General features: G+C 43.2%; 1 protein-coding gene across 3 annotated transcripts in view; it reads left to right on the plus strand.

Annotated features, from left to right (window-relative positions):
• LOC119729012 (transcription factor AP-2-epsilon-like) overlaps nucleotides 1-20186 on the plus strand; it is a 115268-nt gene that overhangs the window by 77081 nt on the left and 18001 nt on the right. For all 3 annotated transcript variants that reach the window (XM_038201495.1, XM_038201493.1, XM_038201494.1), the window contains exon 6: nucleotides 18171-18289. In XM_038201495.1, the coding sequence (XP_038057423.1) occupies nucleotides 18171-18289 (119 nt within the window). The remainder of the gene's footprint in view (nucleotides 1-18170; nucleotides 18290-20186) is intronic.

Raw genomic sequence — 20186 nt, forward strand, 5'->3', positions numbered from 1 at the left:
AAATGTAGTAATGGTAACATTTCATAACTTCAATTGAATTCAGAAATTACTTGGGTATCCATATTCATAAGCCACTCGTCAGTATTTACTTCACAGTGTTTATACAATTTGCTCAGTATTTGCAGGAGGCCTATTACTGTGTGTTTTCTGTTCCCCATGTATCATATTGTTCTTATTCATCCGTCAAATCCAACTCCCAAAGCTTTAAAAGTCTTTATTCCTGTCAAGAAATCCAGTTGTTTCGTTAAGTTGCCGTTCATCAACCTCCTCTGGTATTTTAATAAGAACTGTTGACTCTCGAACTCTCTCTTTATCTCTTTGGCGAGCATCTTGACCGATGAAGGACAATCAAATACTTTTATCTCCCGACGTTTAGACATCTGGCGCCAATTCAATTCCCATTGTTTTTGTTTCTCCAATGATAAGACTTCACTTCGGCAGCCTCTCAATTTGTCGAAGATTTGTAGACACCCAAGTAGTTCTATTGTAAATGAGTGTTAAGTTACAAGCAACACCCAACTGTGCTGTACGTGTGGGCCCTTCACAATTAATTAAGACCTTTTCGAATAACAACCTCGTCATATTTTCAAAGATTGTTTAATGCCACGCCTCTGGAGATCGAAAGAGAGACCCCCTTAAAAAACAAGTGTGACCCTGATTTCGTCAGGTGGGCTACACCGCCCCCTGTCGGTCAGATAAACTTTGCTTTGCCACCCTGACGAGCTGATGGTCGTGGACATATAGCTAGCTTGGAGGCCAGAGAGCGCGATAAGCACATGCCCGTCACTGCTACTCCCTGCTGGGTCTCTTGTTTGCACTGTCCGTCTGTCCGTCAAGCTATCAGTCCTATTGCGGTCAGGTAGTCGGCAGGAGTTGTTGCCTCTACCCCCCCCCCCCTCCCTGCCCAGCCCTGTCCTATTTATATACACCTGGCCCGAGCCACCTGGAGTGATGTCCCTAAATGAGGGTGGTCCTCACGACACCTGCGATTGAGGTTTGGTTGATACATGGAGCTAGCTCCATGGTTGATACATGTGTTTAAGACAAGGACATTGAGTAGCTACAAGGCAGATTCCTTTGTATTCATTATTATCCACGGTTCCCCCCTTATGGACCTCTTGGTACAAATATCACCTTTTCTGATCTTCGTCTCTTTCTCTTCGAACGTGGTTTTTATGTGCACCAAATTAACATGAATGTTGTGGATTTTATTTCATCTGTAGGGCCTAGACTTGTCACATTCACATCTTTCTTATATATCTGGTCGCTTAAAAAAACAGCCATGAAATGACTCAGTCAAGATGAGTCCACCAATCTTCCTTGCCTCCTCTCCTGTTAACACCGTCAATATTTGGCGTGGGTTCGAGACTTGAGACCAATATGCCGGCAATTAGGGGAGTATAAAAGACCGCCACGCAACGGAGACTACGACCAACAGCTATCGGTTGCTACATTGTACAGAAAGTGCCAGGAAGCACGAAGAATTGACACGGGATAGACTCCATTCGTGTCTCGTATCGGTCACTGCAAACGCCTTAGAAGTAAAGTTAGAACCTGCGGTAATCAGAGATTTCAGTGGTGGACTGATGTGGCGTGCAACAGAAATATACTTCAGGAACTTGGTTGAAATTATTTCGGATTATTGCCTGGTTGGTGCTCGTATTTTGAATCATCAAAAATGTGATCCGCCATCTTGGCTTTTGCTGCTCAGGTTTTTGATGCGGTTTGTTAAAGTGCATTCGTCGAACCCTTTTTGGAGCGAATTTTGGTTACTGTTTTCAGTTGAACATTAATATGATACAATGCTTTGTTGGCGGCTTCCATAAGGTAATGTTGTGATGTATAAATTGTTAAGCGTTGCCGACTTAGGTTAAAACCACAATAGCGCTTGCAAATCCAGGTGCATTTTCTACCACGGACAAGTAGACATCTGCTGTCGGATCAGTTGTATGCCACACTCAATCAACAACTGCCATTCAGAGATAATTACTCTCTTTTAAAGCAAAAGTGCGAAGGCTTCTCGTGTGGCTGATTTCACTTTCTCTTTTGTTTTGGTGTCCAACCATCCAACCATTATAGCTTTCTGTGTGTTTGAATGTGCCAGCGTGCCCTATTGATATCTGGGCCATGTCGGTTGTGCACAGCATCCCCCTTGCTTTTCAGGACTGATCCTCGTCACGCTTGCTTTAACCTTTTCAGCCCAGGCAACAATTGGCCACGTTCAAATTCACCCAGTTGAGACCAACTCAGCGAGTGTTGTGTGTTGTATGTATCGAGGCAAACCTGTGCTGGGACGGCGACCCACCGTGATTTTCCTTTTCTGGGATCAACAGAGAGCCAGAAACCACACAACAATCAGCACACATAAATATTGTCAACCCCTTGAACAGCTTTTGTTCAGAAACCTCAACTCAAAGCGTAGAACCATTGTGCCCCCGGTATTGAGGTAAAACTTTTTTGGAGAGTTGGTAGTGGCTTTTAATAGACATCGGAATCTCTTGTTAAGTGGGGATAGGCACAATGGCATATATCGCAGTTGTCTAGTCGTGTCGTAGCTGAAAATCCATCGATCATTATGGGTTGAAAAAAAGCATAGTTGTACTGGCCCTGACCCATATCAACCTCGGATAATGCCCGCCATTCACACATTTTCACCGCCGGCGCCAGACCATCGTTTCTTCACTTCTGCCTTTTCTTTCTCCCACACTCCCCCCACTCTGCGATAGTTGTCTGCCAAAATATTCATTCTCGACAAGAAAGAGATGGATTATTTCAGTGCCTTTTTTATGGCTCGTTTTTCAAACCAAATGAATGATCACAGCATTGACGCAACAAAGGGCCTTTTTTAAACGTGTCTAGGTCATCCACTCCCTTAAGCTTTGTGTGCCCTTGATTGCATTTAGGGAACCTCCAGACTATTTTGGATCAAAATGTACAGGCGTACTCGTTGACTCAATCCATGCTGGGAGATACATTTTGGGAGAAAGTTCATCCCCAACACTGAAATCAAACACTAATATATATCAACGTATTTTCAGAATTGATTTTACATGCAAATCATTGGTGAATTGTTTTCGAACTAAGCTACCAACATGACCTATTTTACAGGAAAGCCTATTCTGCAAAAGCTAAAGAATGAATTAGGGTTTCACACCTATGTTCCGACACCCCTGTCTTCCGACACCACTATGTTCCGACACCAATATATGTTCCCACTGCACATATTCCTATCCCAAACCCAAACCCTTACCCTTACCCTTACCCTTACCCTTACCCTTACCCTTACCCTAACCCTAACCTTAACCCTAACCCCCTACCGGGAGTAGCGCACACACCCTTATGTGCGGGTTGTCTGAGCATGAGGGTGTCGAAACATAGGGGTGTCGGAACATAGAGCAGTCACCCATGTATGGCACGATAAAGTTTCAGTTAGAGGTCCCGCATGTCCCCTCCGTGGAAAATTAATAGCCTAATCCAATATGGCAGCGTGCATGTACTTCAGATGTCACGACCTTTGACCGAGGTCATACTCGACATTTCATGGGTCCTTGCTCGTTGGATATGTAGACAGGACTGGTACCCACAGTGCGAGCGACATGTGTCAGCTGTGATTGACACCAGCTAATAGGACTATAACTCACCTGTTGAGAATTGCCTCCAAATGTCGGGCATGTTGTCCACATTGTCCATGGTCGAATTACCCCTGGAATAACACAGATAATGGGAAACCGTTCGCTTGGAATGTTGCTCTTAACTCACTGCGTACATGTTACCATAGAGCTCCTAGAAACTGTACCATGTTGTAAACATTCACTGTGTTTCTTTTGGAAAGGGAAACGGACACCTTATCTTCCATGGTTGCGAATTGAAAACGCCCCCTTGTGTTCAACACTCTCTTACCAGGAACTGTTGAAATGTTCCATGCATGTCCCCATTATTTTCTCACAAGATCCTTCTAAAAGTAGATTTTGTTTGAAATAAGTATAATGTATAACACATTGTTTTTTGGATTGTCCCATGACCCAGTTTTGTCGATCTGTCATTATAGCTCCCCACCCCCGACCAACTCAATTCCCTCATATTGAAAACAAGCGAAAGGTTCAAGCACATGATGTGACTCAGGTCAGTTAAGATTCCCGCGGTTAAATCAGCATTATTCTACGGCTACTGCCTTCGCCCTGGGGTCCTGCCAGTCCCAACGAGTTGGGCATCCATATATTGTGTGTGTGTGTATCTTTACACACTTTATTCAGTCTCAATTGGGTTGTTCCTGGTTGTGTCGGCTCCCTTCCTATCTCTGATTGAAAGCTACCGTGTCTGCTGTCCCGTATAACGGTGACCCGAGACTCCAGCTTCCTACTCTGATCGCAGGTAGGGTCTTAATGAGACAGGTGTGTCATGGGATTGCACCTGCTTTTAATCGAGTACCTGGCCACACCCTACGGAGAATCTAACCATGGGGTTTGTCGTCAGTGACCCTATTTTTCACTCCCTCGGGACCCTCGTCCTGAAATAGCCAGTCGCAATTGTGTGTCATTATACCACTGGAGTATTGGCTGGAAATGAAGTGGAATTTTTAGTTTCCCCGCGGTACGACGGACGAAGTTTGCCTAATGATTTCTCATCCATCGTTTGAGCTCGAAAGTCCCAAGTGTATAATAGCTTGACCTTTTAATAGCGAGCCATCTAGCTTTGTTTTGCTTAACGCTTCTGATTCAGTGGTTGTTGGTCATTTTGGTAAAACTTTTTCACTGTTCCCTTGGAATTGGTCTTATTTTATTCTCTCAATGATCATTTATGTACTGAGACCTCAGAATGCTGCCTCTCTTCACCAATATCTCTTTTCTGGTTCAGAACCAGAATATTTTTCTCAGATGTGTTTTGGTCATAGAGATAACTCACTAATACAAAATGAACCGTGCTGCATATCTACTGTTTAGACTGCATACAAGTATCAAAAGTTGGAAAGTTTGGCCAATTAAGGTTGGCAGACGGGTTTCTTTCGTGAAGAAAGTTGTTCCAAAAAGTCTTTTAACCCAAAGATGTGAATTGTCATCTTCAGGATTGTATTGGGGAGTTGGTAATTGTAATCAACAACTATTACTCATTGGTCAATTTGTCCATGGCCGAGCTTATAATATAAGGTCGCTTCGCGTTAACTGAAGACACCTCCAAATCTGAAGTCAGACGAGATCACTTGTGTGTCATTCGATTCCGTGTTAATCAGAATCAATTAACAACAGGTGTTCTGGGTAATTGGGGTCGACAAGTGTGACACTGAAGCCGGGAAGGAATTCAGGAAACAACAGCTTAATAATCTGGCCTGCCCTGTCTGAATGAAGCCAAGGCAAAATGTGACGTCCTTGGTAATGTCAGAAATTCTAGATTCGGTCGTGGTCGAGTTTAAGACCTGACGAAGATCTCACTTTTCGCAAATAGACACGTCACTGTATTAAACTGACCGTTATTGGTGGGTGGATTCTTTCAAGTCTAGGCCTATGATGGAGGAAGAAATTAAACGCCGAGGTGGAAGTTGCTTTTCACGGCTTGAGAGTCATCCAGGAGACCCTTGCCAGACCGCAGTTAGCGTTCAAAGAGTTCACTGCAGGTTTAAACATTTCACGTACGTCATCCCAAGAACCTTTTTCAAGAAAGAAAACTGTGAAACCTGCAACCTGTTGGAATAGGTTGGCAGCCATATACCAAAGTCAAGCTAGTCTGGGCTGGCCAGTGTCACCGCGGCTCGATGCCGAGCAGCCAGGAAATGAGCAGTAAAGCTCCTCTTATTTTCAGGGTTTTCAGGGCAATGGCAGGATATACGATGCATCCAGTGACTATATCAAGTCATAAGCTTTCTCCCCTCTCCCTTGGAAAACAGAAAAATGACGACAAAGGCGTACCACCTGTCTCCCACGTGCCGTGTACATTGTTGTTATTAATCGGCACCGATGAAGGCAGTATCCGGCTGGAGATAACGCATAATTATGTGTCTGATAAAATGAGAAGCATCCAAGTGAATGATGGTATGAGCAGTGGTTCGGCGTACAGCGCGCATAAATCAGATGCGAAGAAGCTAGCTTGCCGGACATGAATTCCCAACAAGCAATTTTTCAAAAGGCACGCTGGAGTCCAGAAGTTGGGCAGAACCAGAAAACAAAAATATCAGCCTCGGTTTTAATACAGGGTTGCTTGTGTCTCTCTGTAAGTTAATGAATGGAAGCAGGGAGAGTTTCTAATGGAATGGCCATTTAATTAAAGAAAATACCACTGAAGAGCCGACTTGATAGAACTACCTTTAAATTCAAAAATTAATAATGGAAGTCTGAGTTTAGTGACGCAATTTAATAGATACGCAAACCATAAAAAGGATAGTGATGAATAAAATATCACAGTGGATCTCATTCTCTGAGAACTCTCTTGTCATCTCCCCATTTTGTTCATATTTGCAGAAACAAAATGTACACTTGTAAACTTAAGCTCATGAAGTACACCTTTAATTGCTCAAGGCTGTTTAACATTGCCCTTCCTCTAGTCTCGATGTTTGTACACAGACCAAAAGTTTCTACAAAACTCGTGCTATATCAACCTTCTCCAAGCATTCCTGAAGAATCCCTCCCCCTACATGAGGCACCTAAAAAGGGCCTCGGGGCGACACCAAAATATCTGGGCCCAGGCATTTTGTTTGATTCTGGGGTCCCCCCAAGAGGCAACCCGCGGCCGGGGGGAAAGTGAGACCAATTTAGGGGTTGCTTGTCTGTCGAGTGAGAGAGACTTGAACTTGTCAGACTTGGCCCCGTCTGAGATCGAGGATACGTCACAGGTCAACGACACGCAGAATCGGTCGGCGTGATTTTTTTTTTTACAAGGAAAGGTCTCCGTCAAATTACTGGTGGAATCTGATTGGCTGATTCTCAAGGGAAATGATCGACGGCGGATGTTGATTGGACGAAAGTTTTGTCATCGGTTTGGACGCGATTCACAACAATGACCGTGCAAATCACAACAATGAGTAACAAACCAAAAAAAATCGGGTCAAGAGTTGTCTCGGTCTCTCTCTGTTTCGCTCAGCACAATCAGTCATCAATCCATCAACAGGTTTTGAACAACAACCGGACTCTACAAATTACGAGACATTAAGCTCCGCATTACCACACGTTATTGAGGATGATAGCCGTGCTGTCTTGTTGACTTCGTCTGCCAGAATTTCAAGAAATGTACGGTCAGTGCAAAGGAGAACGCGAACCTGTGCCGTCTCTTGTTACGTGGGTTCTTTCGGGGATTTTCACTTTGGCTTGTTTATTCAAACGGTCAATTTAGCTTCGTGTCAACTCTTGGAGGAAACGGCAACAGACCTTACCGACGAGGCCTGCCTCCTTTGTCTATACAAGACGGCAGAGGCCAAACTGAAATTAGCCCCCAATTTAAGTGCGAAGATTTCGACTGGCAATTGCTTTTAAGGTCGTCTCGTTAGGCAACGACTCCCCGAGTGTGCGCTTGCAGCTTCAGTCAAACGGCGTTGTTTGTTGTCGTCTTGACGAATTGCCGATTGTTTGCAGATTTCATATTCATCGCGTTGACACCCCTCACCTGTCCCGAGTCAAATTATGCTCGTTAAGCCGGCTGATGACCCACACGAATTGAACAGTTTATTGCCCAACTGTCCCTCCCTTTCAATGAGCATAAGGCGAGGGCTGAATAAAACCGGAATGCTGGCTTTTTTTAAAGACCCAACAATTATTCTGTTTGATTTTCTCTTTCTCATTCTGTGCACTTTTTCTCATTATGGATATTTGATGACTGGACTTAATCAATTACGTCCTTGATGAAGCTTATACGGCTATTCATTCACCGCGAGATAGGCAGAGGGTTTGAGGGAGGTCAAACGAGCGATTAACGGTCAACTATTTCTTTTTGTCCTGGTGGCGATACATATCACCGATCGAATCAAAACAGGCTTAAGATGGATAGTTTCGACCGTATACGACTTGGTGCAGTCAGGGTCTTCTTCCCAAGAATTAGTGAGCGTCTGCAGGAAGATTTTCTCTTAATCTTACTCTCAGATGCTATAGTTCTTGATTTTTCAGTGAAAATGTTTGGCCAGTTTCCCCTGTGCTTGCTATAGTTCGGGCTGAGAGTGAGGGGTCCCCGTTTCACGCACCAATCGGTCCTCCCATATTACAGACAGGTGCAACACAAACAAACACAACCTGAATTTTTAGCCTTTTTTTCCTCCACAATGCCATTCCTTGTTCTAAATAATAAAAAAAAAAATGTTGGTATCGTAATTCGGCCAGGAATGCTGGGTGACAGGCCCAGTAATCGCCTCAGGGCTCCCGGGCGAAGCAGCGGGAGGGCCCCGCCAACCAGCGACCTTGGGTAACCCCCAAACCAAAATAACTTTTGCCAAAAATGTATAAAATAAGGCCGATATTATATGGAATATCTTAACCTTATTAAGGAACACATGGTTTTGTAATATTTACCCAAATGGGGGTGTGCACTCAATCAAACAGGAATGATCCGAAGATTGTTTCGTCTTAATAATAAGCAATTTGTGAATGATTGGAGCCATGAACAAAAGTGGTGTCGTTACTTTTAAACTTCCGTTGAATGAAAAAGAAAAGCTGGGTTTTGATGGAGGTTTTTCAAATAAGGAAATAGTAAGGGTGTCCATCACATGCTTTTAAGGTTTTACGTGTGTACAATTGTGAGACAGTTCCAGGTTTTGAAGAGGGAAGCGCATGAGCCTAGGTGTTAGCAGAATTTAAATAGAAATGGCTACTTCATTACCTTTGCAAACATCAAAAAACAAAACTACCAAATTACAATGAAATACCTCACTCGTCTGTCAGTGAATAATAGTCTCAAACATCCTGTGAAATTATGGCACCTGGTGTGCTGTCATTTTCAAGAAAAGTGGATTTCTTGTATCGATTCCCAACGATGGTCGGCTGACAATCGTTGGAAAAAAAACTGGCTTCTTTTGTCAACTACTGCCCCCAATTTACCAAAATTTAGTTAGTCCACATTTTGTTTGCAATCGGTCACACATCCGTGAACGGGTGCAAGCCAGCTAGACTGGTTCCCTGACCGTACTATTCCCCGACGTCTATAAATTACTCCGTTTCATCTGAAGATTGGGTCAGGAAACCAGACTACAAGAACAGCATTATTTTCGTTTTCTTGGTTTTTCAGCATCTGTGAACACAAAACTTGAAACAGGTCAGTGTTACAATGCTATAAAATACAAAAAACCCAAATCCATCAATTTCTGAAAATTGCAGCAAAAGTAAACGTTGTAGCCATATATCTCTTGAAGAGATTACATCGGTCACATTCGTTGGACGTTTGGTTTGGACGGGGTTGGGGAACTTGGTTAACGTCCAACCAAGCCCCGATTAGTTCCTGCTCAGGAAAATGTTCTCCATAAACTTTAATCATTGGTGTTTGTTTGAAGGATTCTTTGAAATATCAACATTGCATTGTGCATCGCTTTATCAGAAGGCCGACCATAAGTCGGTGACTATCCAGTCTTAAACGTACATGATCAACTTCCAAAACCAGATCACAGAGTTAGCTGTGTCAGTTTATCAGTGATTTAGCTGATCGGCATTGCTCATCGTAATTCGCAGCGACGAAGTGTCGACGCGCCTGTAACCGATAATGACAACCTCGTTCCTTGAGTGTGGCACCTCGTCCCTCTCACATTACGCGGAAAGTAATTGAATGGAACGGGCAAGTCTTTTCATTTTGATGACGGGTGACGCGGAGATATCCAACACGATAGAATGATTACTCGGGAAGATGGACGCGAAAATTGAATTTTTTAGCGTGGAATCCGGGGGGCTATTCACTTTCGGCCGGCGATTGGAAGTGATAGCGAGGGGTTGTCATTAGAGATCAGTTCTAACAGAAATAATTTGAGGCTTTTAGTGTTATGATATTATGACAAACCAACTCATGACACAGATGAAGGCTTCGTATAATGCTGATCGCAGTTACAGCAGGCTGGGCATAAGGGGAGACTTGAGCTTTATGTGATCTGGAAACCTGCACTTAAAGAGTAAATTCCCTAATTGGACAAAATCTTGATTTTTATTTTGGCATGAGAATTAAAGTAAACCTACCTAACGAACTTAAAATTGTGTTTCATCCTACTGAAACGATTTATTCTAATTAACCGAGAACTCCCCTTTAAGTTCAACATCCCCCGTTCCCGACCCCCTGTGTGGTTTCTTCTACTTTAAATAGCCTCGGGGAGGGCGCCCCCTCCGAGTGGGGACCAACGTGAACCTTGACCCCTGGCGGTCATGGCTGACATCCACTACAACCGGCTTTAATAGCTGACCGTCGACATATACTGTGGTTTGATTTCCATTGGAAGAATGTCAAAGCTTCAATATTTTGTCTTTTGAGTCTAATTGCTAAATTCCCTCTCTCCCCCCCCCATATTTTCATTGAATTATTTGTGAATTTAATTTCGGTTTGTTATAGAGACTAAACCCTGCTCATAGCTCGTTTTCATCGAATCTCACCTCTTTGGATTAGAAGTCGGATTTTTTTCAGAAGCCATCAAGTTCTTTTTTTTTCTCCGTGATTAGGTTCTTTCTTACCGAACCGACCCCCTTCAGCCTACCGGGTCAACTGCCCCCGCAGCGCCCATCACAATGCGGTAACTTAGGCACCCTAATCCCTCCCTCAAAACTCTGACAATGTGTCTGTCATCTTCCAGCTTTGAGAAGTTGGAGGCATTTTAGGTAAAATCCTTGCAAACAGAAATAATGAATTAAACTTGAAAGCACGGATAATAAATCTGGCAGTGATATGATGCTCTAAGGGAACAGATGATCGTTGTCAAGGTCAAAGGTTAAAGTTCGCATGAGGTCAGTGTAGCGAATACGGGAAATGTAGGGAATTGTGGTCATTATGTACAGGATTTCCAGTTCTTAATCACGAAATAACTCATTTCCATCTGCGCTGACTGTTTGATTGAATTAAGTAGCTTTGTTCTTGACCACTGTTTGTTGACCAACTGTTTGTTGGTTATTTAAGCAACTCCAGTAATTACTGGTTGACTCCCTCTTACACCCAGGGCTGTTAATATACAATCAATCCACCCATGCAGTGAATGCCAACACGCTTTAATTTTGGGTTCGAACCTGATGGATAGAAAATACGTCTTTCTGTTGTCCTCTGCCAATAACAGTATGGCATTTGGTATGCATGTGATGAGTCCTATCAAAATTACTAAGTATTGATCATAGTACTTTCTTAAAAATGCAGATCATTTTTTCTCAAATGATGTTCCTTTGTTTACCTTATCATAACAAATTCTTTCAGTGTGTTTTCTCTGGATATTTTTTTTTTGAACGAGACTGTTTGTATTTCCCTTTTCCTTTCTGCTTCCGTAACCTTCGCTTATTTGAGTGAGCGTCCCGCGTTCACGTCTGCCTTGACAAGGTCAAACGAGGTCACGCGATTTTCTCAGTCGGAACACCTGGAAGTATTTACACTGACGGTGATATGCCGTGAAACGCCTAGACGCGTAGTCTTTTTACAAGGCATTCCAGCATGTACATTGAACTTGGAGTCCTCTCTCGGTGAGTCTTTCATTCGCTGGGCATCTGCCCCGGTGCGAATGGAGCAGATTAGCGCTCAATCAACGGCTGAATTCGCTCTGCCATACTTCGTTAGGAAGCCGTCGAGGCATGCCACCCCTGGTCTGCTCTAGCGGTGGCGCGGCTCGCGTTACAAGGGGGAACCCATTCTCTCTGTTCTTTGAGTGGTTTCAGAAGGGTAACATGTCACTTGACTGGCTCCGAGTGCTTGACTTCTGGGCATGGGCGCCTCGGGGAGTGTTTTCCCCCGGGGGGAACTCGAGGAAATATATTCTTAGAATTCTACTCGACTTGTTTAAACGGTTTTCAACTTCATTTTAGGGTCATCGTTGATGTCGTTGAAAACACATGCTATTATTATTGTAAAAAAGTCATGCTTTATTCAGTGAAAGATTCAGAGATGCTCATTAGTTTAGTCGGAAAAGGGGGGTATCGTGCACCCTCGGAAATCAATTTCTAATCAACGTTTCTAGGTAAGAAAAAATGCGTAGAAAACGATTTGCTATGTTAAAAAATTCAAAAAATGTCCCACGTATTGTTTTTATGCAAATTAGTGCCGCCATTACCGAAAAATCTATTTTTAATTATATCTCAGCCAATATTGCAGATAACTGAACGAACTAGGTGTCTAAACCCATGTTTTCAAGGTCAGAGATCACAATAAAACTATTCTGGAAGTGACCACATGTGTCTGTGGCATAGGAATATGCAAATTAGTGCCGCTAATACCGGAAAGTCATGTTTTTGGCATATCTCGGCCAATATAGCACATAACTACACCAGTAAGGTGTCTAAATCCATGTTTTGAGGGTCAAGTATCATTAGAAGACTATTCATGAAGTAACTATGTGTGTCTTTGGCATGAAAATATGTAAATAATAAAGTGTCGGTTTATCCGCTCTTTGATTTTTAGCCAATATCTCGGCCAATATTGCACTTAACTACACAAGTAAGGTGTCTAAACCCATGTTTTGAGGGTCAGGTATCATTAGAAGACCATTCACGAAGTAACTATGTGTGTCTTTGGTATGAAAATATGTAAATTCTAAATTGCCGGTTTATCAAAAAAATGATTTTCCGCCAAATTATATTCAATTTCAGCCAATATTACAGTTGATTTTGAATATGATGGCTTAAAATAAACTTTGATCATTATTGCTTATCAAAAACCCTTCTGTCAACATTAGCTGCAATATTGGCCGAGATATTGGCTAAAAATCAAATTTCTGATAAATCGACACTTTAGAATTTACATATTTACCTGCCAGAGACACACATAGTTACTTCGTGAATGGTTTCTAATGATACCTGACCATCAAAACATGGGTTTAGACACCTTACTTGTGTAGTTAAGTGCAATATTGGCCGAGATATTGGCTAAAAATCAAATAGCGGATAAACCGACACTTTATTATTTACATATTTTCATGCCAAAGACACACATAGGTACTTCGTGAATGGTCTTCTAATGATACTTGACCCTCAAAACATGGGTTTAGACACCTTACTGGTGTAGTTATGTGCTATATTGGCGAAATATGCCAAAAACATGACTTTCCGGTATTTGCGGCACTAATTTGCATATTCCTATGCCACAGTCACATGTGGTCACTTCCAGAATAGTTTTATTGTGATCTCCGACCTTGAAAACATGGGTTTAGACACCTAGTTCGTTCAGTTATCTGCAATATTGGCTGAGATATAGTTACAAATAGATTTTTCGGTAATGGCGGCACTAATTTGCATAAAAACAATACGTGGGACATTTTTTGAATTTTTTAACATAGCAAATCGTTTTCTACGCATTTTTTCTAACCTAGAAACGTTGATTAGAAATTGATTTCCGAGGGTGCACGATACCCCCCTTTTCCGACTGAACTACATTGTGTCTGTGCAAATGACATGTGAAAAGTGTAAACTGGAGGTTGTTTCGGAATTTCTGGTGGAAGACTTTTAAGGATCCCTTCCGATTCCGAGATGCTGGAAGCTTCTAACCCAATTTGCTCCTCCAAAACCAAGTTTGTATTAGCGCATTTCCCGCCCGTCCGGCGTTCGTTTGTGCTCCTCAATTGACTCAATCAGACATGCAATTTAGACTTGACTCCTCCTTCACGGTCAGCGACCCCTTCTACTAACTCAGGAAAAGACGTGATGTATTCAGACACGATGACTGATGTCATTTCAGAACAGGACAGAAAAAAAATCGAGGTAACATAGAGGGGTGTGACATCTATAATCACAACATCGGCCAAACACCACCTTCTGGGATTGGATAACTTGTACGGGGGCGGTTTTTTTTTGGGGGGGGACATCAATTTGGGGGATGTGATTCCCAAGAAAGCAGAAACCTCGGTAGATTTTTGAGGGGTCTACGGTTACGAAGTTTTTGTTAGGAGGGCCGGTCGATCGATCGTTGAACTCGGGCCGTTGAACACCTTTGGTCCTGAAACCGATCGGGGTAAATTGTGGAGCAACAGCGCGGGGGGCGCGGGGGTGATGTTACCCGGTCACTTTTTGAGGACTAGGCGGCTTGGCAGATTCAATTAGTTAAACCGGGGCACAGTGAACAGAAGAAAGAACGCTCTACTCCCACGTTTCATCACACCACAGCATATCTCCATCTTCCCCCGGAATTAAGATGCATTGCATATTGTGCTCTTTAAAAATGGCTAGTTTTCTCTGCAAAAAAATTAAGCAGGAATACCTTGATCAGTATTCGTTACCAAGCATAACTGTTAAGCAAAGTTTGACCAGGAGAGTCACGTGACTGATGAGATCATCGCCACTGCACAGACCGAGGTCCTTGACCGCGAGTGGGATCTGTCAAGCCCCGGACTCAAGCCCTCGGTCCCAAGCGGTGCCTCACCTGTTGGTCCGTCAGCCAGACTGTGCAATACACCTGTCCCGGTATTGTTTCAGACCGTGTCTCTATTTAGAGGCCCATTTTTTTTATTTTAAAACTTGGCAGCTTTTCCCCTCTAGGCTGGATATGGATAATTGCATCGATGGATTGCGGCTTCCCGTGGCTCGACTAACACCGACATAATATCAGGGAAGGGAATAGCTAAGGTTTAAGTATACAGACCCTGCATGTTTACATTGGTGTCCGATCCCAAACAATTTATGTATAGGATTCCATCCTTCCAGTTCAACTCTATTTTATTTCTTATTCGCTTACTTAAAGCACAAGTCTAGCTTTTGCCAACAAGTAATTTAGCTCTCTTTAAAAAAAAAAAGATAATAAAGGGGGTACGTATTGCAACTACGTAGATGTTACAGACAGCAATACCAGAAATTCCACAACTGGATCCTGTCATCATATTCAGAGATGTCCAAGTCGATATTGAAGTGATTGCATCTCTGACGCGATTGAGTTTAACAGCTACTGCAAAAAGAGAATGGCAGCTTAGATTTAAAGTTAAAAAAAGAACTTGGAATGTCCGTCTCACGACTTGGTAAATCGAGCATTGCCAGGTCTCGAGCACACACACTGTATCACTTGTTCCCCAGCACTCCTCCGAACCAATTACCGAGCAGCGGGGAGCCGCCCTGCCCGAGATTTGATCAGAACTCCCCGGTCAAAGGAGGGCGAGTCACGCCGCTGTCGATTGACGGTGATGGTAATCGGACAGGGCGAGCAGTATCGCGATCGGACGCGGTGGGGACCCCATACCGGCCAGGAATTCGGAGCTCGCGAGGGGGCCCGGGGATCGGAGCGAGGGGCCGGGCGGTTGGGCCGTCCCGTTCCGATCATTGGCGTACGTTGTGTTCCACATCTGTGTAAATATCGTGCACCCGGTGAGCCTGGTAACTAATAGGGGTCGTTAACATGGCTAATACGGAGATGAAGATGAGGCCAGTGGCCGTTAAAACAGCTTATACCGTGTCATTCATGCTGGAAAAAAAAGCTCCATGATGCGACAACATTGACAAGGTTTAACCAAATGTATTGCAGTTGGACTTTTACTTGTACTCTATCTAAATAAGATAAAATCAAACCCCAAAATGTATCATCTGCAAGTATCCGTCTCTTCCCGTTACCGTATGAAATTTTTGTCACGAGAAAGTTACGTTCTTGGAATTTTTTCATTTTTTCTTCTCCTCAGATCTGAGACATTACTTTGTTTTGGCTTGTATATTTTGTCAATCAGACAAACGAGGGCGCTATATATGCAAAAACCTAAATGTTGGTGTGTCTAACAGGCGCAAGCAGCCATTTTTGTTTGAATGGCGGCTTATAGTTTCTGTTGCTTTTGGTTGGTAATTGATTTTGACGTTTTCTGATCACTGTAAGGAAAATTTAGCTTTTGCTAGTTAAAACTAATGGTCTCGGTCCAAGTTCTCCAGTCAAGAAGGCTTATAAGTCTGAAGTTTGAAACAAAAAAGACTTGTCGCAGTAAAGGTGAAGTTACGAATTACACATTTCGATTTCCAAGTGCCCTGGTTCATGCTAAACCTCATCTAAATTAGCGCTGACGGCTGCCGTATGGTCTCTACATCACCCCCTGCCACTTACGCAGTCCTTGTTACAGTCGAGTTACCACTTTTTACACCAGTCACACCATACCATAACTCTTTTTTTTTTTTTAACCGGCACCAAGCCGTAATCCTACAGCACTCAAGTCACTTTGAATTACTGGCGGTGGTGAATCAAGTCTGGTGCCGGACTTACTGGCGTTAGGGGCTGGACTTTGGGGCCTGCCCTCCCCCTCCCCCCCCCCCCCCCCCTTCACCACCACTTTCATTTCATAAGTAATTGGCAGGTAATTTTTTTGTAGTGGATGGTATTCAAGTTTGAAGCTGAGTATGTACATTTGTACTTGTCAGAAGTTTGAAATGCTTCTGTTACCTGGTTGCTCGTTGTCTACTCTTTGTCTAATGTCTTCAAATTTGATACAAATTTTTCAAAAAGTTGGTAATTTTTTACCTAAATTAACCAACATCTAGAATAGTTTCATACCCAGTGTAGTGCAGAATAAGATTGCCATTTTGTTCATCAACTATTCCCCTACAGTGCAAAGAGAAACACAGCCGTCATCCGAATGGGTCTGTTATTGAACTTGGCCAAGTTTCAAATTGATGAAAGCTGACATTATTGCAAAAGAGAAAAAATACATCAACTGTGTGGTCATCACCCATGTTTCTGTCTGACTATCGGTCTGTCAGACAGTTTACTGACAATTATCGTATTTCATTGCTTTCATAACTTGGAATCTTGCTTAACCCACAGCACGCAGGCCTATGTCAGTCCAGACCAAAATCAGAGGGGCAGTATAGTGTTATAATCCCATCTCTAATCCCAGTCGGCTTCGTTCCCCAACCTGCTCCGAATTGAACTGTTTCTTTCTGTCCCCCCCCCCCCCCCCCTTTTCGTGGTCTGATCATCAGAAAATAAATCACAGAGACTTGTAATTAAACGGAATTAGCAATCCAATCCTCACTGGGTATCTGTATCCGCAGTGGCGTATCTTGATCCCGTGCATTAACTAGTAATACGTGCCCTCTGGCTTAGGTGTATAACCAAGAAAGACAGAAAAATACCACCCCAAGGTGTGTGAGAGAGACGAAAGAGTGAAGAAGAAACAGAAAAAAAAGGAATGATTGATAAGTTTACTGATATCCTGTTAATCGTCAGGCTTCACCTTGCTGGGTGTACTCTAGACCGTTGGCCGAGAGGCGAGCCTGAGCCAGGCGATACATCACTGGTTGTCAATCCGATCGGGATGCTTCCGGCACCCGCCGTCTGTCCGCGCTGCCAACCACCTGCTTGCTTGTGACTGATGAATCTCTCGTCTTATGTTTTCCCTCTCCTCCTCCTCCTCCGCTCTCTGCCTCCCAGAAGACCTAAACCAACTCATCATCGGGCCAGGGCTTCGCCCGCATCATCATGATCGAATTTTCCGAGGATGATGACTGGATAACCCGAAACACCTGCCCGGATCGTCTCTCCCTCTTTCCCCCATCCCTCATCCCGGCTCGTCTTCCGCGGCTTCTCCTGTTCTGCACCTCCTTCCCGTTTATCCGAGCATCACTCCCTCACGACTTAACTACTCATTTTACCTGCCTCCTGCTGTACTACTCCTCCTTAGAACACAGTGCGCCTCACGCTTGGAAAACCTAATCTGTGTTATTCCATCAACAGCTCCACCGGTTTTTCTTTTTGTCTTGAGTTAAGTCCACGCAAGTCCACCCAAGATAATCACAATTCGATCGCAAAGTCAAGTCATGAGCAATGAGCCTCTGTACTGATGACGTCACACTTTGTTTACGTGTGTGCTTTCCTATGGTGCTCAGTGGACCGTGGGCCCCCACTGGCTCCATAGGAAGGTGTACATGTAAACAAAGTGTGACGTCATCAGTAGAGAGGCTTATTCAAGCTGAACAACCGCAACAACGGAAGTTCTATTCTCATGGTTCATCCTTTGTTACTTTTGACCCTATTATCTTTTGAATTTGGAACCTTGCATTTTTTCCTCCTTTGTCAGTACATTATTTGCTTGGATGTCTTGATTTAATAGTATGTTTCCTTTTCTGTTCTTTTTTTTTCACCAGGGCAAAATCTAAGAACGGAGGCAGATATCTGAGAGAAAGACTAGAAAAAATCGGCTTGAATCTGCCCGCTGGAAGGAGAAAAGCCGCTAACGTTACATTGTTTACGTCATTAGTTGAAGGTAAGCCAATTATTTCCGTAAATGAAATGAAATTGTGTACATTAGTATTTAATTTACTGTACTTGTTAACTTGAAAATGTCTGGTTAAAAAAATCAGACTAGGTTCTTCTGGAATTCTAGTATTTTGACCGAAAGAACAAACGATACAAGAAATGACGTCTCGCCAACTTCGGACGCCCTCCAGAGGCGAGGACACACCAAGATTGTTTGCCTGTTCAAAAATCAAAAACAAAATGTAGGTTGAAAGTCGAACTCCTATATTCCAATTCAAAATGCAATTAATTTTGACGTGTGGCCGCGGCAAGTATCCACCGGCCAGCCGCCATTATATTATACGCACACGTGCCAAGATGATTGGGTAGATAAAACCACTGATTTCACTTCAACCACGCATAACAAAGCCGCACTGCCGTGATTCTCCTATTCCTCGCTCATTCACCAACATTATGGCAAGGTACACAAATTGTTTTAGCCGCCTGTTGACGAGTGACCTTGACGATGCGCCTAAGCGCCCATTTTATGATTGACCGTGGAGAGCATATACTGATGATGGTGATGATGCGACGGTTTTAATGGACGGTCTACTCTCGGGTTCGCCTCAGACTCTAATTGTCTAATTCCGACCTTGACTCTTGCTGTATGATCGGTTAACGCAGCGAGCCACGCGGCTCTTATACCCGAGACTGGGCTGTAAACTGCCCATCGATTTAAGCTTCCTGCAAGCTCGTTCAGATACATCGCTCGGTCTATCAGCGTACCCTCGCCTGCCTACCTTTTAAAATAAAATTTAAAAAAAAACCGGCGTCCGCCCCACCGATCCATTTTGAAGCCGGAAACGCGACGGTCGTGTGGTCACGCATGGTCGTCTGAAATGCACCTGAGTAAAAGTGCAAAAGTGGCAAGAAGGCAGCATGCGCATAAACCTGGCAAGATTTATTAAAAAAAAATTATGTTTGCACTTAAATTTACCATAATGAAAAACGTGGCGTACAGCAGACATCTATGAATATCTGAAAATTCCCGGCACAAAGCAAAATACTTCAGCAGTGATGATACGCATTGGCGGTGGGGAGGGGGGAGGGGTGGGTAATGCATAATTGGAAAGAAAAAAGTAATTTCATGACCGTATCAATGATATTTCACAGCATACACTTTACCAAATGTATAATACTGACAGCCCACGCCAGCATCTAATTGAAATGTGTATTTCCATAAGGTTTTCCAAATCAATTTGCATAATTATTAACACAGAAGTTGTCAAATACAAAAAAAACACGGGTAATTTGGTTAAATGTGGGTGTTCGTTTCAAAATCAATAATGGTTATAATGTCCACCTTAAGCGGCGCAAGGCCGAATTGCAGTTGGATTAACAAAAGCGTCAAAATATTAAAAGACAATATGAAAAGAAATAAACAGATGCTGACTATATTATTAAGGGAACACACGTTTCATATTTCATATCCTGTTACACGTCACAAAGAGATCAAACTTTCGGGGGGGGGTTCCAACCAAAAAAACATGCAAGTGTCATTCTCCACGTATTTAACTGCACAGCAGTTGTGATAAGTGCTAGGTGGCAATTTTTTGTTATTATTCGAACCAATGGGTGTCATATTGCATTCAGTGAAGTTTTCAATCAAAATGCTTTTGAAACTGTCAGGACTCTGGGATGCACGTTTTTCGATTCATGATATTTTTTTATTTAATGATCATCCTTTGCCTTTTGATCCCTGCGTCTGATTTAGCAATATTATTTTGTCATCACCCTGCAGCCAGTATAGTCTTCAATTATAAGCACTTCCCATATCATCCCCCTACTCCATCCTTTCTGGGGGCTTTCACATTTACCCCCATCCTTTCTGGGGGCTACTGCGCGCTCCGCCGTCCATCACATAC

The sequence above is a fragment of the Patiria miniata genome, unplaced genomic scaffold (assembly GCF_015706575.1).
Source record: "Patiria miniata isolate m_02_andy unplaced genomic scaffold, ASM1570657v1 HiC_scaffold_20, whole genome shotgun sequence".
Lineage (NCBI taxonomy): Eukaryota > Metazoa > Echinodermata > Asteroidea > Valvatida > Asterinidae > Patiria > Patiria miniata.